This window comes from Martes martes (assembly GCF_963455335.1).
Source record: "Martes martes genome assembly, chromosome: 16".
NCBI lineage: Eukaryota > Metazoa > Chordata > Mammalia > Carnivora > Mustelidae > Martes > Martes martes.
Window position 1 is genome coordinate 53,058,607 of NC_137904.1, and position 21,635 is coordinate 53,080,241.

Sequence of the window (21,635 nt, forward strand, 5' to 3'; positions counted from 1 at the left end):
TAGAATATTAGCCTTATTGGTATATAACTTACATACAATTCATGCAATTCACCTATTTAAAGTGTACAATTGAGTGGGTTCCAGTATGGTTCACAGATTGTGCAACTATCACCCCAATGATTTTGGAATATTTAATCACCTCCTTCCATAAAAACGCAACAGTCAGCCACTCTCCATTTTCCCCACAACACTCCAGCCCTGGGCAACTACTAATCTAAATTCTGTCCCCCGAGATTTGCTTGTTCTGGCTGTTTCTTATGAGTAGAATCATAAAATGTGTTGTCTTTTGTGACTGGCTTCTTTCATTCAAGGTTTTCAAGGTTTCATTCGTGTCATAGCCCATATTAGTTCTCCATTCCTTTTTTTTTTTTAACTGAATAATATTCCATTGTTTGTCTATACTATATTTTATTTGTTCATTCATCAGTTGATGGGCAATTTGACTGTTTCTACTTTTTGCTGTTATGAATAATGCTGCTATGAACATTCACATACAAGCATTTCTGCAGAGATATATTTTACTTTTCTTGGGTATATATCTAGGAGTAGAGAGAATTGATTTTTGTCTGTTGTGTAAGATAGGGATCAGATTTCGTTCTTTCCCATGTGAGTAGCTTCTTGACTTAGGACCATTTTAAACTGGTTCATCATTGCCCCACTAAAGGGCAATACCAGCTCCGTCCAATGTGACCTTGTTTCTAGGTTCACTGTTATGTTCCATGAGTCAGGATGTTTCTATTCTTTATGATTATACTGCGCTGTATTCATTTCAGTGACATTATTTTAGGCCTGACATGTGGTACAGAATGTCACACCAGTTGTTCTTTAGGCATATCATGGTACTGGGCTCATCCTGTGCATTTCAGGTTCAGCTTGTCAAGTTTCTTGGAAGCTTTTGTTGAAATTTTAATTGGACTTGCATTGATGCTATAGATCAATCTAGAGAGAACTGATGGAGAGACTTCCCATCACCCTGATCTATCTTTCACTTATTTAGATCTTCTTTAATGTCTTTCAAAAAGGCTTATAATTTTTCCTTGAAAGTTTTACACATCTTTTGGTAGACTTGTTTCTGAGAACCTTATATTTGTTATAGTTATACACGGTGTTTATAATTTTTTTGCTGGTGTATAAACACTACAAACAGTTTTTAAACATGGATCTTTAGTTCAAACACCTTTCTAAACTTTCTTACTATTTCTAATAATTTTTACATTCATTTTGCATTTTCTCTGTAGACAATCATGACTGAAGACAGTTTGTTTTCATTTTATTTTTTCTTGTTAAATACTTACAAATACAAGTAGTGGTAGGCATATTTTTTCTTCTTTCTGATTTTAAAAGGCAGTAGTTTCACAATAAATAATGAATAAAATTTGCTGAACTTTTGGTAAATACCTTTCATCTCATTAAGGATGGTCTCCTCGATTCCTATATGGCCAAGAGTTTCTGTCATGGACTTTTCTTGATTATTTTTCTGTTTATTGTGATAACCATAAGGCCTTTTTTCCTTTAACACATTAATGGAATAAATCATAGCATAAGCTTTTTTTTTTTTTTTAACTATCACACCAACATTATGTCCCATACATTTTTAAATGATGTATTATTGCTGGCTTCAATTTGCTAATGATTGCTGAGAGCAACCTGAAATTTTCTTTTTTAGACGTGTTTTTTAATTGATATTATGCTAGCCTCACAAATTGAGTTGCTAAGTAATATTTTTTCTATTCCCTGAAAGAATTAATGTAAGAGTGAATTATTTGTTTCTTAATAATTTGGTGGATCTGGCCAGTAGAGCCATCTGGGGTTGATATTTCATTTCTGGGAAGATTTTTGACTACTATTTTAATTTTTCTAATGGCTACAGGACGATTCACATTTTCCAATTTTTAAAGCCAGTTTTGGTAAATTTTTATAGTCTTTGAATTCTTCCTTTCCATTTAAATTTGATATTTATTGGCATTGATAGATTTTGAGAAATGTTAAACTTCCCTTACATTCTCTACAACACAACAGTTACATATTTTATTTGTATACATTACCAGACTTGGTTTGCTAATAATTTATTTAGGATTTTATGTCTGTGTTCATGAATGAGTTGGCATATAATTTTTATTTCTCTTCCTATTCTTGTCATCCTTTGGTATCAATATTATGACTTCTGAAATAGAGAGTATGTTTCTCTGTCCTCTGCAAGAGATTATAAAAGACTAGAATGATCTATCTTCTGGGAAATTTTTTTTAGAACTCACCTGGAAATTAAGCTTGTGTTTTCTTTGTAGGAAGATTTTTCACTATTCTTTCAATTTACTAGTTAGATTGTTTTATTTTCTTTCTTATTTTTGGCAGTCTGTATTTTCCTAGGAATCTGTTTCACCTTGGTTCTCCAATTGTTCACATAATATTTTATGGTGTGATCTTATCTTTTTAATCTGTGATAGATCTGTAGTATTTTTAAAAATTTTAGTATTAATCATCATCTCCTTTTTACAGGTAATAATGCCACAGCTCTATTTTCAGCCTGGATATTGTTTATTTATGCCTTCTTTCTTGTTTCCTTCATCAGTCTTACCAGAAATTGTTCTGTCTTGCTGGTTTCTTTAATTGGCCTTTTTTCTTAACAATTAGACTTTTAAAAATAAATAGCATGTTGTGGCTACATATTTCCTTCACTTTCGTTTCATCCTTCAGGATTTGATAAAGAATATTTTCATAATCAATCATTTCTGAGAATTTTTATTTAAATGTTAAGAATTTATTTTTATTAAGAAATATGTTAGCATAGGGGCACCTGGGTGGCTCAGTGGGCTAAAGCCTCTGCCTTTGGCTCAGGTCATGATCCCAGGGTCCTGGGATCGAGCCCCGCATCGGGCTCTCTGCTCAGCAGGGAGCCTGCTTCCCTTCCTCTCTGCCTGCCTCTCTGCCTGCTTGTGATCTCGGTCTGTCAAATAAATAAAATCTTTAAAAAAAAAAAAAAAGAAATATGTTAGCATCAATTTAAAATTCACAAAAATAGATATAGTAAAATATCTCCCATGCTTCCCTGATTGTTATACTAACTCCCTCATAACTATCTAAAACAGTCCAAAGGAAAAAAAAAAAAAAAGTCTTGTGTCTTCTTCCAGAGATCAATTCTAAGTTTTTAAAGTTAATTTATTGTGAAACGTAGGTTGGTTGGTTGGTTGGTTATTTAAGAGAGAAAGTGTGGGGAAGAAGGACAAAGGGAGAAGGAGAGAGAGAATCTTTTTTTTTTTTTAATTTATTTGACAGATAGAGATAGGCAGAGAGGCAGGCAGAGAGAGAGGAGGAAGCAGGCTCCCCGCCAAGCAGAGAGCCTGACGTGGGGCTCGATCCCAGGACCCTGGGACCATGACCGGAGCCGAAAACAGAGGCTTTAACCCACTGAGCCACCCAGGCGCCCCAGGAGAGAGAGAATCTTAAGCAAGCTCCATGCCCAGCACAGAGAGAGCCCATTGCAGGACTTGATCTCATGGCTCCGAGATCATGATCTGAGTCAAAATCAAGAGTTGGATACTTAACCAACTGAGCCACACAGGCACCCTGAACCATGAGTTATTTAAAGTATATGTTTAAAATTTTGAAGTATATGGGGAATTATTTTAGTTTTGTTGTTACTATTTTTATCATGGTTCCTAATTTAATTGAATTCTTGTTGAAGAATTTTTTTCTTTTTTATACCATCACTGTTTTTGCAATATGTTGACATTTAGGTTTCATGGTTTCCTGTGAGAGAGAGAGAGAGAGAGAGAGAGAGATGAAATCTCCTTCTAGAATGGCAGATTTTTCCATTTTCCCCTGTAATTCCATTAAATTTGTTGTGTATATAATTTGAGCCTGTTTGATCACATGCATGTAGTTTAGATGTATCTGATGGATGGAATTTTTAAAAATAATTATTTAATGATACTCTATTTTGAGAGTATCTTGTTTTTAAAATAGACTGTATTTTTAAAACACTTTTAGATTTATAGAGAAATTGAGAGGATACTACAAAGAGCTCTCATATCCCTTGCACCCAGTTTACCCTGTTATTAATATCTTACATTAGTATGATACATTGTTTACAATTATGCACCAATATTGATATATCATCATTAAGTTTATTTTTACCTAATGTCATTTTCTTGTTCCAGGATCCCATCTAGGTTATCACATTACATTTACTTGTCATCTCTTCTTGGTCTCCTCTGCTATGATAGCTTGTCAGATTTTCCTTACTTTTGAAGACCTTGACCTTGACAGTTTTGAAGAGTACCCATTTGGAATTTGTAAAATGCCCTTCATTGTAATTTGGAATTCTTCTGCAAGGAAGATTTGTTTATTCTCCCTCATTTTATTAATTTATTACATCATTTATTTATATGAGTATGTACTAATGAATATATATTTTATTCTTTGGAATATATTCCAGTCCTTTTTTTCTCAAATTGTTCCAGCTTTGGCCATTGGCAGGTCTTTCAGTTGGTTCCTATATCAGTTGGCTCCTATATTTGATATACTCTCAGCAATGAACACTTCCTTAGTGAGTGAACACTTGCTAGCACAGAAGATGTTCTGATTCACCTTGTGTGTTTCCTTACTTATGTATTTCCATTCTTAGAATCATCCATTTGTCCAAGGGCCACTGGTTCCTTTTATTGGGGAATGGTACTAGAACCCAAAATCTGGGTGCTCAGTGTACTTGTTGCTACTGGGATGTCATTTACTGAATGTATTCTTTGCCTGCTTTTTAAGTTTTTCTCTTTGTCTTTTGTGTTCTGCCATTTCATTATCTAGTATACGAATGTGGAGCTCTTCCCTTCTTTTCTTCATTTTCTATGTTTATTCTGCTTAATGTTTCTGTGGAATCTTGCTTTTCCCGGTTCTGGAAAATTCCCAGTCATTTTTGCATATCCTCCCTATTGTCTCTGTCCCCTTCTTCTGGAACTCTAAAGATATATTAGGTATTTTTATTTCAACTTTCATAGCTTTCAACATCTCACTTATAGTCATTATCTTCTAATATTAACACGCTGCATTGAGTAACTTATTAGGATCTCTCTTCTCTTTCATAACTTTTGCTTCTGCTATGTTTAAACTGCCTTAACACGTCTATTCTTTTATTCAAAAACCTTATTTTTGGAAATTATATTTGTTTTTTTTCTCAAATCTGGTAATTTTTGCTTAATGTCTTCTGATGTACTCATTTTGTGATTTCATCTTTTGTTTTCTAAAATATTTAATGCATGTTATTTTATCTTATTTTTTGATAATTCTCATATTTGAAGTACTTGCCAGTGGGAATCTGTTTTTGCTAACTCATACCAATGGTGTTTTTTTTCTGGGTTTAGTACTTTTTTTTATTATGAGCTCATTTTCTATTTATCCTAATTTATGGAAAACTTAGAGACATTAAACTGAAGAAGCTTTTCTCCAGAGGGAATTTGTTTTAGTTTCAGGCAAGAGTAAATAACACTATGGACCTGGAACCACTTTAGTCCTATTCCAGGCTCTTTGACTTAATTCTGTGGAATCATGTTCAACTCCCATATTCCTTGCCCCTGAAGCTGCAATGCTAATAAAGACATTTGTCCTCAAAGATACCTTGCCTTTTGGGCATGCTTACTGCTCATTATCCTATTTTTGGCAAATGCAGTTTACATATGTGATTTTTTGTTTTCTTTTGGTTTTTCTCTTTGGATTTTTCTCTTACTTCCTGTGAGCAAAGAAAGAAAACATTGTATTTTTTTTTAAAACATTGTATTTTATACAGAACTAGTTGTTTCATCTCATGAGGGCCTTTCCCATGCCTAATCTGCCAAACTGCCTGAAGTAACTATCCTAAATCACCAATATTCCTGTCTCTTCCTTGCCTTCAACAAGGACAACTACAACATGTAGTTGTTTAGCCCTCTTAATTCTACTTCTCAGATTGTATTCCCATCCATTCCTGTCTGCTGGCCTTCCCATCTCTGGTGTCTCTAACCCATTATGTATAGTACCTCCACATTAGTCTTTCTTAATAGAAATTCAGTGGTATTTCTTTGCATACTATCCCCACATACAACTCTCCAGTATCCAATTGAGGTATCTTATTGGTTCTCCAGTGCCTTGATTTCCAACCCTTATAGTTTAATATCTTCAATGTCTGCAGCAAATCTCTGTTTTCTGAATTTCCCCTATTCCTTTTTGATGCTCTGTTTTTCTTCCATGCAACTCATTCTTGCTGCTTGAAATATCCTATATTCATCCCTTTCCCCAAATGGTACTATCTCTTAAGGTACATCTCAGATGCATTCTGTTTTATTCCGTTTTCCAGAATTCTTCCTAGCTCAAAGTAACTGTTCCATCTTTTGAACTCTTATGGCACTTTGTCTTCCTTTGTGGCTTTATGGCTTGAGTGTGTGTGTACAAGTGTATGTAGCTTATATATTTTATATATTACAATCTGAACTCTTTAGGGAATTTTTTTCTTCTAGAAGTCACTTATGGTGACTTATGGTGGCTTCCACATCATAGGTCCTAACAAATAATGAATTATATATAATTATAAAATAAAGAGTAACATATTGGAAATATTTCATACTTTGGTAGTAATTACTCATAAACTTTCTGTGAATGTACAAAGGTAACCTAATACATCAATAACTTATTAATGTGTCTTTATTCCAAATGTACCTAAAGAATAATTTTTCCATTTTCAAAATAGTCCAAATGATTCTTTCTTAACCATGAATGTGCTATCAACTTTTAGATACATTTTGCTTTCATAAAGTGTATTTTTGAATTTTGTTTGGGACTACTTTGATGATAATCCTGGCAATCCACAATCATTTACAAGGTGTTTCAACCTCTCACTTCTTTTGCCAGAATTGTCAGATTCAGAGTGATTTCAAGAGTCATTAGTTTTCTAAGGAAATTGGTGTGTATGTTTGGTGTTCTTGTGGTTTTTTGTAAATTGTTTTTTTATTGTAGTAAAATACACATATCACAAAATTTACCATTTTAGCCATTTTTAAGCGCACAGCTTAATGTGGTATTAAATACATTCACGTTGTTGTGCACCCATCAGCACATTCATCCCCAGAACTCTATTTTGTAAAACTGAAACTCTGTGCCCATGAAGTAGTAATCCCCCAACTTCCCTCCAGCCCCTGGCAACCGCCATTCCATTTTCTGTCTTAATGATTTTGACTACCCAAAGTATCTCATGTAAGTAAAATCAACAGCATTTGTGTTTTGGTGAGTGGCTTATTTCACTTAGCATAATGTCCTCAAGGCTTATCCATGTTGTAACATAAGGCAGATTTCCCCCTTTTTTGGCTGAATAATATTGCTTTGTACATAGAGACTCCATTTTGCTTATCCATTTATCTGTCAGTGGACGTCTGGGTTGCTTCCATGTTTTCTGGTCTGTAGTTCTTAACTTGTAATTGAAATCAGCTTGATTAGAAGTTGTCCTTATAGTGTGTCTCCTGTAGATACAACCTTTATTAATTTGTGAAATTTCTTTGTAACTCAGCTCTTTTATATCAGTCAAATAGATGAAGCTTTCTAGGTCACTATTTATAATATTAAAGAAAAATGAACACATCTATTCCAGATTGATCTTGGCAGTTCCGTCACTGTAGTTATCAGCACATGCTAAGGACTGAAATATTAAATACCCTAGGGAAATCTTCGGCATTAAGTTCTTTCATTTAATGTTTATTTATTCCATAATTAGTTGATTCATTTTTCAGTATAATTTTTCTATTTGAAAACCATCTTTGGACTACAGCCAATGTATATCAGTATACCTGCAATTTAAAATGCCTTCCTTAAGTTATCATCACATTCCTAGTCAACTAATAAAAATATACAAAATTATGAAGTAAAGCAGTGGCAAGGGTGTGGAGAGACAGGTTCACATACCCACTGTTGTTCACATTAGAAATGGATCCAGTGTTTCTGTAGAGCAATTTGGAAGGAAAGTTAGAAAGTTTTTCTTTTCTTTTAACCAAAAAATTTTGATAATATAACCTAAAAGCAAAATACCAGTGTAATTTATTCATAGATGCTTCATACGTAATAATGACTAACTGAAAATAAGACAAATATCCAAGAATAATGATTAAGTAAATTACAATGTATTGCAATAATGAAGTATCAAAGGGCCACTAAAGTGACAAATACATTAAAAAATGGGAATGAAGATGTAAAGTTAGGTATAGGAAAAGGTAGAACAGTATCTAAACAGTGATTATACCATTAAAAATATTTGTATGTACATTGTCAAAGACTGAAATTCAGTTTGGGGTGGAGTCAGTGGTTTTGGAAAGCTAACTTTTTTTGGTTAATTTTTTATAAAAAGACATTATGACCTTGCAACTTTGGGATGTAACTTTATTTTAATCATAGTGAAAATTAGAGGTTAAGTATACAATAAGAGTGAATTAATAAAATACAATAAATGCCATTACTTATAAAAAAATTCTTACTGCTTTGATACAGTATAGTATGTGATAAAAACAAAGACTTTCTTATCAGACTGAATTTAGATAAAATCTTTGCATGTCTCTTTTTCTTGAGTACGTGTCTTAGTCTGTTCAGGCTTCTATAACAAAGTACCACAGGCTGGGTGGCTTCTAAATAACAGAAATTCATTTGTCCCAGTTCTGAGGCTGGGAAGTCAGAGATCAAGGCATCAGCATGGTTGTGTTCTGATGAGGACCCTCTTCCTGGCTCAGAACTAGCACCTTCTCACTGCATCCTCACATGGTGGAAGGAGCAAGGGATCTCTTGAGTTTCTTTTGAAAAGGCACTAATCCCATTTTATAAAGGCATTTATTACATCCTAAAGGCCCAAGATGACCTGTGTCCTTAAAAGAAGAGGAAAATTTGGACCCAGAGGCACGGACACACAAAGAAACCATTTGAAGATGGAGCAGAGATTGGAGTTATGTGTCTAGAAATCAGGGAACACCGTGGATTGCCAGGCACCGTCAGAAGCTAGAAGGGAGCCATGGGCCAGAGGCCCCCTCTGAGCCTGCAGAAGGAATCAACCCTGCCAGCACCTTGATCCCAGACTACTCATCTCTAGAACCATGAGAGAGTAGATGTCTGTTGCATTAAGCCACCCAGTTCATGGTACTTGTTACGGCATCCTTGGGAAACTAATATGCCCCATATGTTTGGGAATTAAGAAACCTGCTTCTAAATTGTTTATAAGTCAAAACAGAAAATAATAAAGGAAGTTAAAAAATGTTTTGACCTAAAGGATCATGAAAATACCATGTATCTACACTTGAGAGATTAAACTTATGTAAAAGTTGGAGGAGTATATATTCTTAAGTTCATAAATCAGGAAAGAAGAAAGTATAAAAACAAATGAGCTAAATACTAAAAAGAAGAAATCAGGAGGAATATAAAATAAACCCAAGAATGTAGAATGCAAGACATCATGAATTCAGAGCCAGTATCAATGACATAAAACCAAAGATACCATAGCAAGTACTAGATGAATGTTAGAAATAGAACATTGAATATTTGAAAAAGCAAGTTGCAGAAGAATACATGTGACATTCCACTTACATAGATATTTGAAACAAGCGAAACTAAACATGTTGTCTATGGGGAAAAGGTTTTAGGTAGAATTTACATCTAAGCCAGGAGAGAATGGCATGGGCTTGGAGAATAAGTGGGTGAGGGAAGGAAGGGGGGAGGGAGGTAGGAAGGAAGGAGTGAACTTGTATGTTTGTTAACCTTTTGCAGTTGTTCTTTTACGATTTTCCTATTCATATCCTCTGCCCATTTTCCCATTTTTAAAAACAAGGTTATTGCTGACATGGAGGCCCAAGTGCACAAGCTGAGAGAAGAGCTGATTCACGTGAATTCTCAGCGGAAGCAGCAGCTGATAGAGCTCGGTCTTCTTCGCGAAGAGGAGAAGCAAAGGGCTGCAAGGGACCACGAGACGGCTGTCTACAAGCTGAAGGCTGAGACAGAAAAGATGAAGATGGAGCTAAAAAAGACTCATGCCGCGGAGACCGAGGTGACACTGGAAAAGGTAAGCTCTCCAGCTGGATTTGTGCACCACTGAAACCCATGATCGGGATCGGGCCCCACTGCTGCCACCCTTGCATTTAATCTCTAAAAGGTGGTGAGCATAGAGCTACTCCTGAAACCTAACAACTCTTCAACGGAGCCATTTAAGTGTCTTGCTCTATGTTTAAGCACCACAAAAATCATTCCAGGGAGTTAGGTTTCCTATTTTCCCTTGACATCCAAGGAAAGGATAGTATGGAATATCCCATTCCATAGTGATTAAATGCACATTGTGATACAGCAATGTAGAATACTGTCCAATATTGCACTGAATAGGGATACTTGAGCTGTAGCCCCAAGTTTTCCTAGGTTAAGACTAGGTTTCAGATCTTTTTTAGTTTTCTAATAGTCATTTCTAGATTTTACAGTCTTTTGTAACATTGTAACAGAAATGATGACATAATTCCAGATTACTATTTCAGATTAAGGAAAGTTTCTTTAAGATTATATATTTTTGAAATATATGTCAATATAATGTTTACACATTTTGGATCGAATGGTTTTCCAGGCATAATCTCAAATATTTGTTCTTTCAGTGTTCTGGAAAGGTGGGAACATTTTAATTGTGTAATAAATGTGTATTAGCGATAACAATTGTAAATTGCCTCTTGAGTTCCTTAAGACCAGTCTAATCTTGAGATCAAGAAACTTGGAAAGGGTAATCGAAGAGTCTTCCAATTCTGCTTGCCTTTTTTTCAACCTTTTCTTCTTCATCTTTAACTGTTATGCCTTCATGGAGCACACACCACCATTCTAGGCTCTGCTCCCTTGGTTTTACATGGATTGTGATTCTAAGGTGCTTCTTTTATAGCGTCTTAAGTTATTTGAGACTCAGACTTCAGCAGATGTTGGTTGCCCTTGGCAGCATAGCTCTGAACCCGGAAATAAATAGGAACCAGACTCTAAAGAGGCAGAAGTGAGCCTGGCTTGTCGGAGGAATAGCATGAAGGCTGATGTGGCCAGAAATAGTGACCAAGGAGGAGGAAGAGGAGGAGAAGGATGTGATGAGGTCAGGGAAGAAACCTCAGGGGGGGACCTACGTCCTGTGGGTCTGTGAGGGCCCTTGAGAGGGTTTTGCTCTGACTCTCTGGGAGTAAGGCTTCATAGTTTTTGAGCAGAGGACTGGCATGTGTTGATTCACATTTGAGTAGGATCTCTCCATGCGTGCTGAGGACAGATTGAACTGAGGGCAAAGAAGGAAGCAGGGAGACTAGTTAAAAGGCCATTGTGGGCATTTGGACAAGATGATAGAGGCTCAGGCCTGGGCAGCAACAGCAAAGGGTACAAACTGAGGAAGTTCAGGTTAGGCTCTGAAGGTGGAACTGACAGTGTCCGCTGTTGGTTCAGATGTCGGCGGAAGAGAGAAAGAGGGGCACACTGTTGAGCAGTCAAGGGTGAATCCAAGGTGACTTGCTGGAGCCCATGGGCCAATGGACTCCGCCTAGTGGCGGCCGTAGGAAGCCGGTCAGAACACTAGGCGGGGCCCGTGGGGCCGTGTTCCAGTTGAGATGCCTTTTATACATCTATATGAGGCTGTTGGGGGTAATTCCATCAAAGCAATACAAAATAAGAATGTTTTGATGCTAAAATATGCAAAGTTTCGGGAATTAGAGAAATTCCAGAAGTTTAGAGAAGTTTTACCCCTCTGACAATAGCACATCAGTGAGACGGATAGGGAGTGAAAGGGGTGTTTTTGTATCCTCTCTAGAGATTCTTTTTCTTTTTTTTAAATTTATTTATTTGAGAGAGAGTTCATGAGCAGGGGGAGAGGCAGAGGGAGACAAGCAGACTCTCCACTGAGCGAGGAGCCTGTTGTGGGGCTCCTTCCCGTGACCCGGAGATCGTGGCCTGAGGTGAAATCAAGTGTTGGATGCTTAACCGACTGAGCCACTCAGGCTCCCCTCTCTCTGGTGACTCTTGCCTTGGCTCCTTTCGTCTCTGCCAACAGTTCGAGGTATTTCAGAATAAATGTTCTTAAACGACACACATACCAGTGCACACTGATTTAAGAAAATCAGGCATACCAAAGCCAGACTTATAAAACATACAAGCTTGGCCTTAATTGTCTTGCATTATATATTCACATTCCAAATGTTTCTTTTTAGTAGAAGATGAACCTTTTCAAGTATAGGTTTATATGTGTTATAACTAATTATCAGGTTACAGGTAATAAAAAATATTAGAAACCATTAGTAATTTATTTGGCAAACATTTCTGGGAGATCTTCTATAAACCTGAAAGGCATTATCCCAGACACTGTGAGGATATATAAGAAAAAGGGAAAAAAGGCACAGTCCTCAAGGAGATCATAAAATTACAGTGACATCAAGACATACACACATACTAAAATAACTGTAATGCAAGGTGGAGTGTGAATTGGGGGAAATTATTCCTGTTAAGGAAATAAGGAAAAATTAACTGGACGAGATGTCACTTTTACTAGGATTTTGACCAGTAGACATGCAAGATAACATTCTAAGCCCAAGAAATAACACCAGCAAGAGCAAATGAAGGCATTTACAAGCACGGCATAGAGGTTAATCAAGGGGAGCTGTTAGTAGTTAAGCTAAAAGGTAGCTTGTGATCACAGAGAGTCTCCAAAGCTGTCATAGTATTTTAGCTTCATTGGGTAAACAGTGAGGAGCTGCTGAAAGTTTTTAAGCACTGAATGTCACGATTCAAGTGATTCTTAGGAAAATCTTTCTGTCCAGATGCCCTTGCCGTAGGAGTAGTTGGTGGGGACCAGATTAACACAGGCAGGAGGTCCCTGAGGGCATGTTCAAGGTGTGGGAACATGGTGAGAACATAGCAGTGACAGAGGGCTAGAGGGGACATGTTTGAGAATCGTCTCAGAGATGGCATTGATTAGACTTGTGAAGTATCACCCAACCCTTAATAAATCGGGAAGGTGGGAGAGGTCTGGTTTGGGGAGGAAGAAGGTAGGTACCATTATGAACTTTTTAACTTTGAAGTGCCTCCACTTCACCCAGCTGGGCTGTTCACTTGCTGTGGAAGGGACATTTGTGGGTAATCATAAGAGAAGACAGGACTTGAGTAGACAGCTTGGGGGTCACCCACAGAGAGGGCCTGTTCAAGAGAGAGACACAGGAAGAAAACAGGCAACTGTGAAGGAAGAACTACGTTGAAGAGGTTGGAGAGGAAATAGTCAAAGAAAGGTCTTCAAGGTAAGAGGAATCTGAGAAAAATGCGTTTTCATGGAAACAAAGGAAGAGAATATTTGGAAAGGTAGATTTTCAAGAATGTGACGGAAAATCAGGAAGGATGAGGGAGGAGGAAAAGTCCTGGGATTTGAAAGTGAGAAGTCATTGATGATCTTGGACAGAGCCCTGAAAGGGAGAGTGTGAACAGAGACACGATTGCAATGGATAAATGAGACCGTGGAGCTTCGTGAATACTCTATTGTTTCAGAAAATCTGATATTAAAAGGAAAGTGTCATTCCAAAGGAGTATATTTTTAGGCTGAGAATATCTTGCAATACACAAGAAGGGACCAATGGAGAGGAAGAACTTAGTGATGCAGAGACCCGCGGACACCTGAGAGCTTGCTATCTGAGACAGGAGGGTCTGGATGAAAGACCAGCACAGGCACACCCTTGCCCCTTGGCCACAGGATCCAGCCACAGGAGACCTCAGCCTGTTCCTGGAGTAGGCCTCATGCTGTCCTTCCTCCAGACCTTTACACCCACCACCCCTCTGTCTGGGATGTTCTTCCCCTAGATTTTCTGTGGCCATCCTCCTCCTCATCACTCCACACTATTCAGTGTTCCTCCCTGACCTGTCTCTGTAGAGTCATGCCCAGCTCTACCACCTTCACTGATCCTGTTGTCTTCGTAGCTCATCTCACCATCTGGAATCATCTTTTCATTTTTCTGATTGTTTATTTTCTATTCATACCCACCCACCCATCCCCCTATTAGAATATCTGCTCCATTACGAGGACCTTGTCTGCCTTGTTCACTTCTGTACTGCCAGTGTTGAGAAAACTCGGCACATGGTAGGTGCCCTCCTAGTACATACTGAGTGAGTGAATGATAGGAGCCGTGACTTTCAAGGAGGGAGGAAGGAAGGAGAGGACTGGCAAATATACAAGGGGATTCTGTGACGAGACTTGCAGAAAGCTTCTATCTGATATCATCTGTGTTTCTAGTAGAAAATAGCAGGAGTCTTCTGAGTAAGGAGTTCCAGGACCAGCAACATAGCCAGGCTTCATGCTGGGCCAATGGCTAGAGTGTTGCTGGAAGGAAGCAGGAGTAAGTGCATTTGCCGATGTAGAACTGGAATTCTGCAGGTCAAGGAGGGAGGATGGCAGCATGAGTCTGGAAGAATGAAATGCTCTTGAATTGAACTGAGGACAGAAGTAGCACAAGAAGGTAGAAATGGGGTTTTATCATGGTAGAACTTTAGCTGCCATGGTTAACGGTGCCGGCAGAGTTCATGAGAACATAGGGACTTGTTGGCAAAAGGAGAGTCTGGGGAAAGGGACAAGAGCATTGACTAAGCTAATGTTTAGTGCCATGAGTTTAGTTTTTTGTTGAGTTGGTGGAATTAACCAATCCCAAGGTCCATATGATAAAATACAAGTGGTGGGCTCCTGATATGAAGAGGGATTTGTGTTTCTAGTTGATACGTGTTTTTACTCAACTAGTAAAAGGAGTTGAGCATTTCTAACTGCAGGAAGACCAGGAGTCCCTTGAAAGCAGTCCTTGTGAAATGCTCATTTCTAAAGTGCAGAATCCCATGTGGCACCTCCCACAACGTAGACATTCATAAATATTGGGAAAATGAAAGAATGATGATGAACTGAGAAATTCAGTCTAGCCATGTACATGGTAATATGAATAAATAAGACATTGGTTTTGATTCATCCACGTTTGACTTCAACCCATTCTAAATTCTTTAGATGGGGCAAAATACCGCTCTATAGTCATATCTTCATTTTTTTAGTGTTGTAATTTCCTCCTTGTTACTTAGCAAGTTAAATGTATAGCATCAAAGTTTTTTTTCATACAGAGTTTTATATTTTCGTGCACAAATCAGTAGAGTTCTTAACATGAAAATCTGATTTAACACTAGTGAACTGGTAGATAATCCCATTGCTGCCTGGTGTGTCACTGTGCATGCTGCTTGAATTCTCCCACTGTATTTTAGGAAAGGTTTAATGTTTTATCATGTTTAAATCAGAAGACTAAAATATTTGCCAGCAGCTCAAAATCCTGTCAGAATTGAGGGGTTTATGAATTAATTTTCTTTCGTTAAGTATAAAATCGAGGTTCAAAGAGGAGAGGAAAATAACACCAGAATAATAAATAATCTGAATGAAACATTCCCTGTGGGTCTGCGTTTTGTCAGTGGCACTTACAACCTTGAGGTTGTGAAGGAATCCCTGAGTCCAGACCCTACCTGGGTCTCTGTCAGCAGCAGCTCCAGTCTTGCTGCCATCTTCAGTGGCTTTAAGAGAAGCATGAAATCCTCCACCAGGTGAGAAGACTTGAACTAGAAAATCTGAGAGAGTCTGTGATTGACACTTGCAAAGTGAAAGCTTCTTTTCTAGCCTTTTAAAATCTTTTCAAACCAAATTGAAATAAAGTCCACAAAAAACATGAGCCTTTGACAAATTACAGACCATTACTAAGTGATGGTAGTGGGTCATTTTCAGAAGTTTGGTTAAAACTTTGGTATTTACTAATTTACCATTGTTTCAGAAATCTATTGGGTTATTTTTAAAATAACCCTTCTTGAAATAAGAGGCTATTTGAGAAAATATAGGAAATAGAGAAATGTAAAATTTCCTATTATTATCCCCAGCTAGCAATAACCTAGTGATAATTTAGTGTGTATAAAATAGCACATTATGTGAATTTAGAGGACCGAGATCACACTTAATAAACAGTGTAGTCCTTCGCTTTTTTAAAAGTCATGCTAAGTATATTCCAATGTCATTGGAGATTCTTTGCAAATATAGTTTTCATTATTTCATGATACTCCATTTTATGGATGCAGCATAATATAGTGTAGTTTTCTCTTATTTTTAAACATTCAGCTTTAAAAAAAAATTGCCTACATCGATGCAGAGATGAACATCTTTATATATAAATTTTTGTCAACACTTCCATTGTTTTTGTCTTAGGTTAAGATCCCAGTAGAATTACAGGGTCAGATTGGTTGTGCTAATTTATATTGTTCTATAACAGAATATCTGTTTTATCTAGCCAGTCCTTACCATTAATACTTTCCTTTAATTTTTAGTAAAAAAAATTTTATTTTTAATTTGCATTTTAAGGAGTTAGCTCAAACATTTATAATAGATTCGTTGTGTGTATTTCATTTTCTGAGAATTGCCTATTCCCACTCTTTGACAGGTTGTCTTCTCTTAGTGTCCTAATGTTTTTCTCATCATCTTACAGGATGAAAAAATTCTTAGCTTTGTGGCAAATATTTTTGGTGCTTGCCATTTCATTTTATCATTTAACTTTACGATACACAAAAGATCTTATTTGTATTTAGCGTAATCTGTCCATCATTTCCTTTGTGAATTTTCTATTATAAGTAGTTGTTTTAAGCTTCACTGTTTGAAAATATACTAAAAATTAAATATTTAAAAATATAGGAACACATCAAACATTTTCCGCACCGTACTCACTATACTAAGTAAAAGGCGCTTATGAAATTGACATAGCATTTACCAGCTTGGGTTCCTGGTCTGTAATTTTAATAGTGTCTGAAGGATTATGCTGGAATTCTGCCAGCCTGAAGTCATTAAAAGGCTTTGAGCAACAATTCAGCATCTTTTTCAAATTTAAGAAAAGCTCCATATGGCATAATTATTCAAAGCTAAGGTCATAGAAACTACTTAAACCTTTGAAATTTATAATTAAAGGATTAATATTAACTTATGAAGACATTGTCATTTTGGCTTAAAATGGAATTCTAATCTCAACTCTGGTCCCTTTGCTTTGATCTTTTCCCTGAATTTTTCCTTTGCTAAAAATATGAAGTTTTATATCCTTAAATTTTTAAATTAAATATTATCCTCAAACAGTTCAGACTTATAAAAATTGATTGACAAACAACATCCACTCTAATTTTTACAGTATTTCACAAATGTTGGTCTTCAAGTTGGCATTTTCCTCTGGCTGCAGCTTAATATAATGGATCACAATGATACTTCTAAACATAACAGTAAATTAATTTACAAAAAACACCACGCAAAAATGGCAACTTAGAAAACCATGGGTGTGTAAATAATTTGAACGTGATGAATTGGTGTTCGTTTATATGAAGGTTTAGAATTTTCAAATAGTCTTCAAAGTACCTGCATCGTAAACCTTCTTGAAGTGGTGAAAGGGGCTGTGTCTTGTTTCACACCAGAGCTAGACTTTTTTGTCATTTGGACAATATCTACAAAGCAGTACAAACCAAATATTTTAGTTAAAGCAGTTTACGTATCTCCTGTGTAACAAGAGGAATTGTGTGTTCCTTAGAGACACAGTTTTGCATTGATCCTCAGGTCTCCCCTACTTTTTCTGGTTCGGGTATGAGGCACCTGTTTCACAGTGATTCCACGAAGTAAGTACTGGAATAATGTCTGCAGTGTCTGTTTATTAAACAAAAAGAGCCCATGTTGGATATTTACACTGTCGGGCTTTTACCACCCCAACCAGAGTGCGGGGCTGCCACGCTCAATGCAGTGCAAAGTCAGGGATACAGATGGCAGCAGGCTGCCCCCCACTGAATGCGGCTCTCGCTGTTTCCCAGAGAATCTTTTGCCAATTCTCCCTCCGCCTCTTCGCTGCATGTTAAAGAGCACTTCTATTTTCTGGCAATCTGGAAGAGCAAATCAATAGCTTAACTTCAAAGTCTAGTTTTCCTGGGCTAGGGAGCTGTGTTTTACTTGGAGGAAATTAAGAGTATATTCCATGTTAAGGCTATTTCAAAATAAAATCTAGAATTACAAATGAATCATTGTTTATATTTAAAGTAAATATTTACAATTGATTAGATTAACCCTCCCTTGTCTTTGTCTGCCCTAATTTCCTAATATTCTAGTCGCACCATTGTAAATGAAGTTCTGCCATTCACCAGAACTTGTTGGTTTTATCCTTTGGGATTTTCTTAAGGGAAGAAATTTCTACCTAGAATAAAAGGAAAATCTCTAGGTCAGGATAGCAAAAGATAGTATTTTGATTTGAGAAGTTGTTGAAAATAGAACAATTTATTTGGCATCTTCAGAGATTGATATCCCAACTGAGAGAATTCAGAATAAAACAAGTAGGTATTTGTGCCCAAAGGAATTTATGTGTGTGTTCATTTTGGTTTTTGTGAGGTTTTCTTGCTATGTATTGTGTGTGTGTGTGTGTGTGTGAGTTGAGATTAGCATTGATAATTGCACAATCCTTTCAATCCTTTCAGCTTCATGGCCAAACCTGTAGGAGTCTTATTGGCAGTGAATCTTTTTTTTATAACATGGAAGAAAATAAAATGAGGGGCACCTGGGTGGCTCAGTGGGTTAAGCCTCTGCTTCAGGTCATGATTCCAGGGTCCTGGGATCGAGCCCCACATCGGGCTCTCTGCTCAGCAGGGAGCCTGCTTCCTCCTCTCTCTCTCTGCCTGCTTTTCTGCCTACTTGTGATCTCTGTCTGTCAAATAAATAAATAAAATCTTTAAAAAAATAAATAAAATGAAAAAATATGTAATTCATTAGTATCTTCAACAATGATGAAGGGATTACAGATAAGAACAGAAAGAGTAATTTGCGGCACTGTCTTGATGGTTTACCATAAATGGGGGGGGCGTGTGCATCCCAACTTGCCTAGGAAGGTCCCAGTTTGCACCTGTTGTCCCAGGATCCTGAATGATTAAACATTTCCCCACCTCTTTCAATCCTAAACATGTCGCAGCTCGAGTGTTAAGCTCTGTGATTACCCTAACTAGGAGGGTGCTTTTTATGTAAAGGAGGCATCTTTTCTCTTTATATATCCTGTGATTTAATTATTGAACATTATAATGCTGACTACATATATTTTAAATGAGTACCTTTTTGAAAATAATACTGAACTTATAGATAACTAGACTCTAATTATTTTAACATCCTGACTAGCCTTCTGACTGATGTTTTTTCTATCCCACACCAACATTTCAGTAACATTTGATGCACTTCGATTGAAAGTATTTTCTCTTTGTTAGGAGGCTCAAGGAGATTGGAATGAAGAGGCAGAGCCTCCCTATCCATAATCTGCCTGCTTTATTTGGAGACTTTCTAGAAGGGGAGGGCAGAGGATGAGTTGATGGACATTAGGTGTTAGGCACTGAGGGCCTGATGTCACAGAAAGGCCAAAGGGCATAGCACATTGGAAGAGCACTGGGTGGGGAGTCAAGTTCATTCTAATCATGGTTCATAGTAGAAAGGAGACAATTATTCACTGTGGAATGGTTTCCTAATTCAATAATGTGAGGATTAAATTAATAGTTGAATGGGGCACCTGGGTGGCTCAGTTGGTTAAGGCGTCTGCCTTCCACTCATGTCATGATCTCAGGAAGGCCCTGAGTCAGGTGTTCTGCTCAGCCGGGAGTCCGCTTTTCCCTCTCTCTCTCTGCGTCCCCTCCCTGCTCATGTGTACTCTCTCTTTCAAATAAATAAGTAAAATCTTAAAAAAAAATTAATAATCGGGCGCCTGGGTGGTTCAGTGGGTTAAAGCTTCTGCCTGTGGCTCAGGTCATGATCTCAGGGTCCTGGGATCGAGCCCTGCATCGGGCTCTCTGCTTGGCGGGGAGCCTGCTTCCCCCTCTCTCTCTGCCTGCCTCTCTGTCTACTTGTGATCTGTCTCTCTCTGTCAAATAAATAAACAAAATTTAAAAAAAAAATTAATAATCAAAAATGGTCATTTAACTAAATTGAATATATTATGGGACACAGTAAAAATAACAGAAAAAGTGCAGTTAGTGTAAATATACCTCTTCATCCTCACAAGTAATTAAGGAAATGCTAAGATAAGATATTATTTTTCATGTATTGAATAAACAAATAATTTTAAGTGATACTGAGTATCACTTTTAATTAATAATACCAAATACCAAAGATGAAATGAATAAATACTCCAAAATGCTATTAGTGAGCATGTAAATTGGTCACAACTTTCCTGAAAGCCTTTAGTTATCTATATTGTGGGTTTTTGAAATATTCATCTCTTTTGATGTAGTGGTCTATTTTGTGGTCAGCATAACATCAATACCAAAACCCAAAAAAGATATCCCTCTAAGAACAGATTAATCTCAGAAATCTGTTACATTTCTATACACTAATAATGAAGTAGCAGGAAGAGATATTAAGAAAACAATCCCATTTATAATTGCACCAAAAATAAAATACCTAGGAATAAACCTAACCGAAGAAGTGAAAGACCTCTACTCAAAAAACTATAAAACACTGATGAAAGAAATTGGAGATGATGCAAAGAAATAGAAAGACATCCCATGCTCATGGACTGGAAGAGCAAATATTGTTAAAATATCTATACTACCCAAATCATCTACAGATTTAATGCAATCCTTATCAAAATAACAGGATTTTTCGGGCGCCTGGGTGGCTCAGTGGGTTAAGCCTCTGCCTTCGGCTCAGGTCATGATCCCAGGGTGCTGGGATCGAGCCCCGCATTGGGCTCTCTGCTCAGTGGAGAGCCTGCTTTCTCCTCTCTCTCTGCCTGCTTCTCTGCGTACTTGTAGTCTCTGTCTGTCAAATAAATAAATAAATAAATCTTTTAAAAAAAATATAACAGGATTTTTCATAGAACTACAACAAAAAACCCTAAAATTTATATGGAACCACAAAAGACCTGGATAGCCAAAGTAGTTTTGAAAAAGAAAAGCAAAGCTGAAGGTATCACAATTCTAGACTTCAAGTTATATTACAAAACTGTATTAATCAAAACAGTATGGTATCAGCACAAAAATATGGGCATATAGCTCAAAAGAAAAGAATAGAAAACCCAGAAATAAACTCATAATCATATGGTCAGTTAATCTCCAACAAAGCAGGAAAGAATATCAAATGGGAAAAAGTCTCATCAACAAATGATGTTGGGAAAACTGGTCAGCTCTAGACAAAAGAATGAAACTGGACCATTTTTTACACCATACGCAAAAATAAACTCAAGATGAATTGACCTGAGGGGTGCCTGAATGGCTCAGTCAGTTAAGCATCCAATTCATGATTTTAGCTTGGGCTGTGATCTCAGGGTCGTGAGATTGAGCCCTGTGTTGGATTCCCTGCTCCATGTCAAGTTTACTTGAGATTCTCCTTGAGATTCCCTCTGCCCCTCCCCCAACTCAAGTATGCACACACTCTCTCTTTATAAAATAAATGAATAAAATCTTTTTTTTAAAAGTGGATTTACCTGAAAGGATAAAAATCCTAGAAGAAAGCAGAGGCAGTAATGTCTCTGATGTCGGCTATAGCAACATTTTTCTAGGTATGTTTCCTGAGGCAAGGGAAACAAAAGCACACATAAATTATTGGGACTACATTATTAAAA

General features: G+C 37.0%; 1 protein-coding gene across 1 annotated transcript in view; it reads left to right on the forward strand.

Annotated features, from left to right (window-relative positions):
- The window catches only part of CEP112 (centrosomal protein 112), a 416,538-nt gene that overhangs the window by 252,321 nt on the left and 142,582 nt on the right, over nucleotides 1-21,635 (forward strand). The window contains exon 21 of the mRNA XM_080825467.1: nucleotides 9,818-10,048. Within this exon, the coding sequence (XP_080681593.1) occupies nucleotides 9,818-10,048 (231 nt within the window). The remainder of the gene's footprint in view (nucleotides 1-9,817; nucleotides 10,049-21,635) is intronic.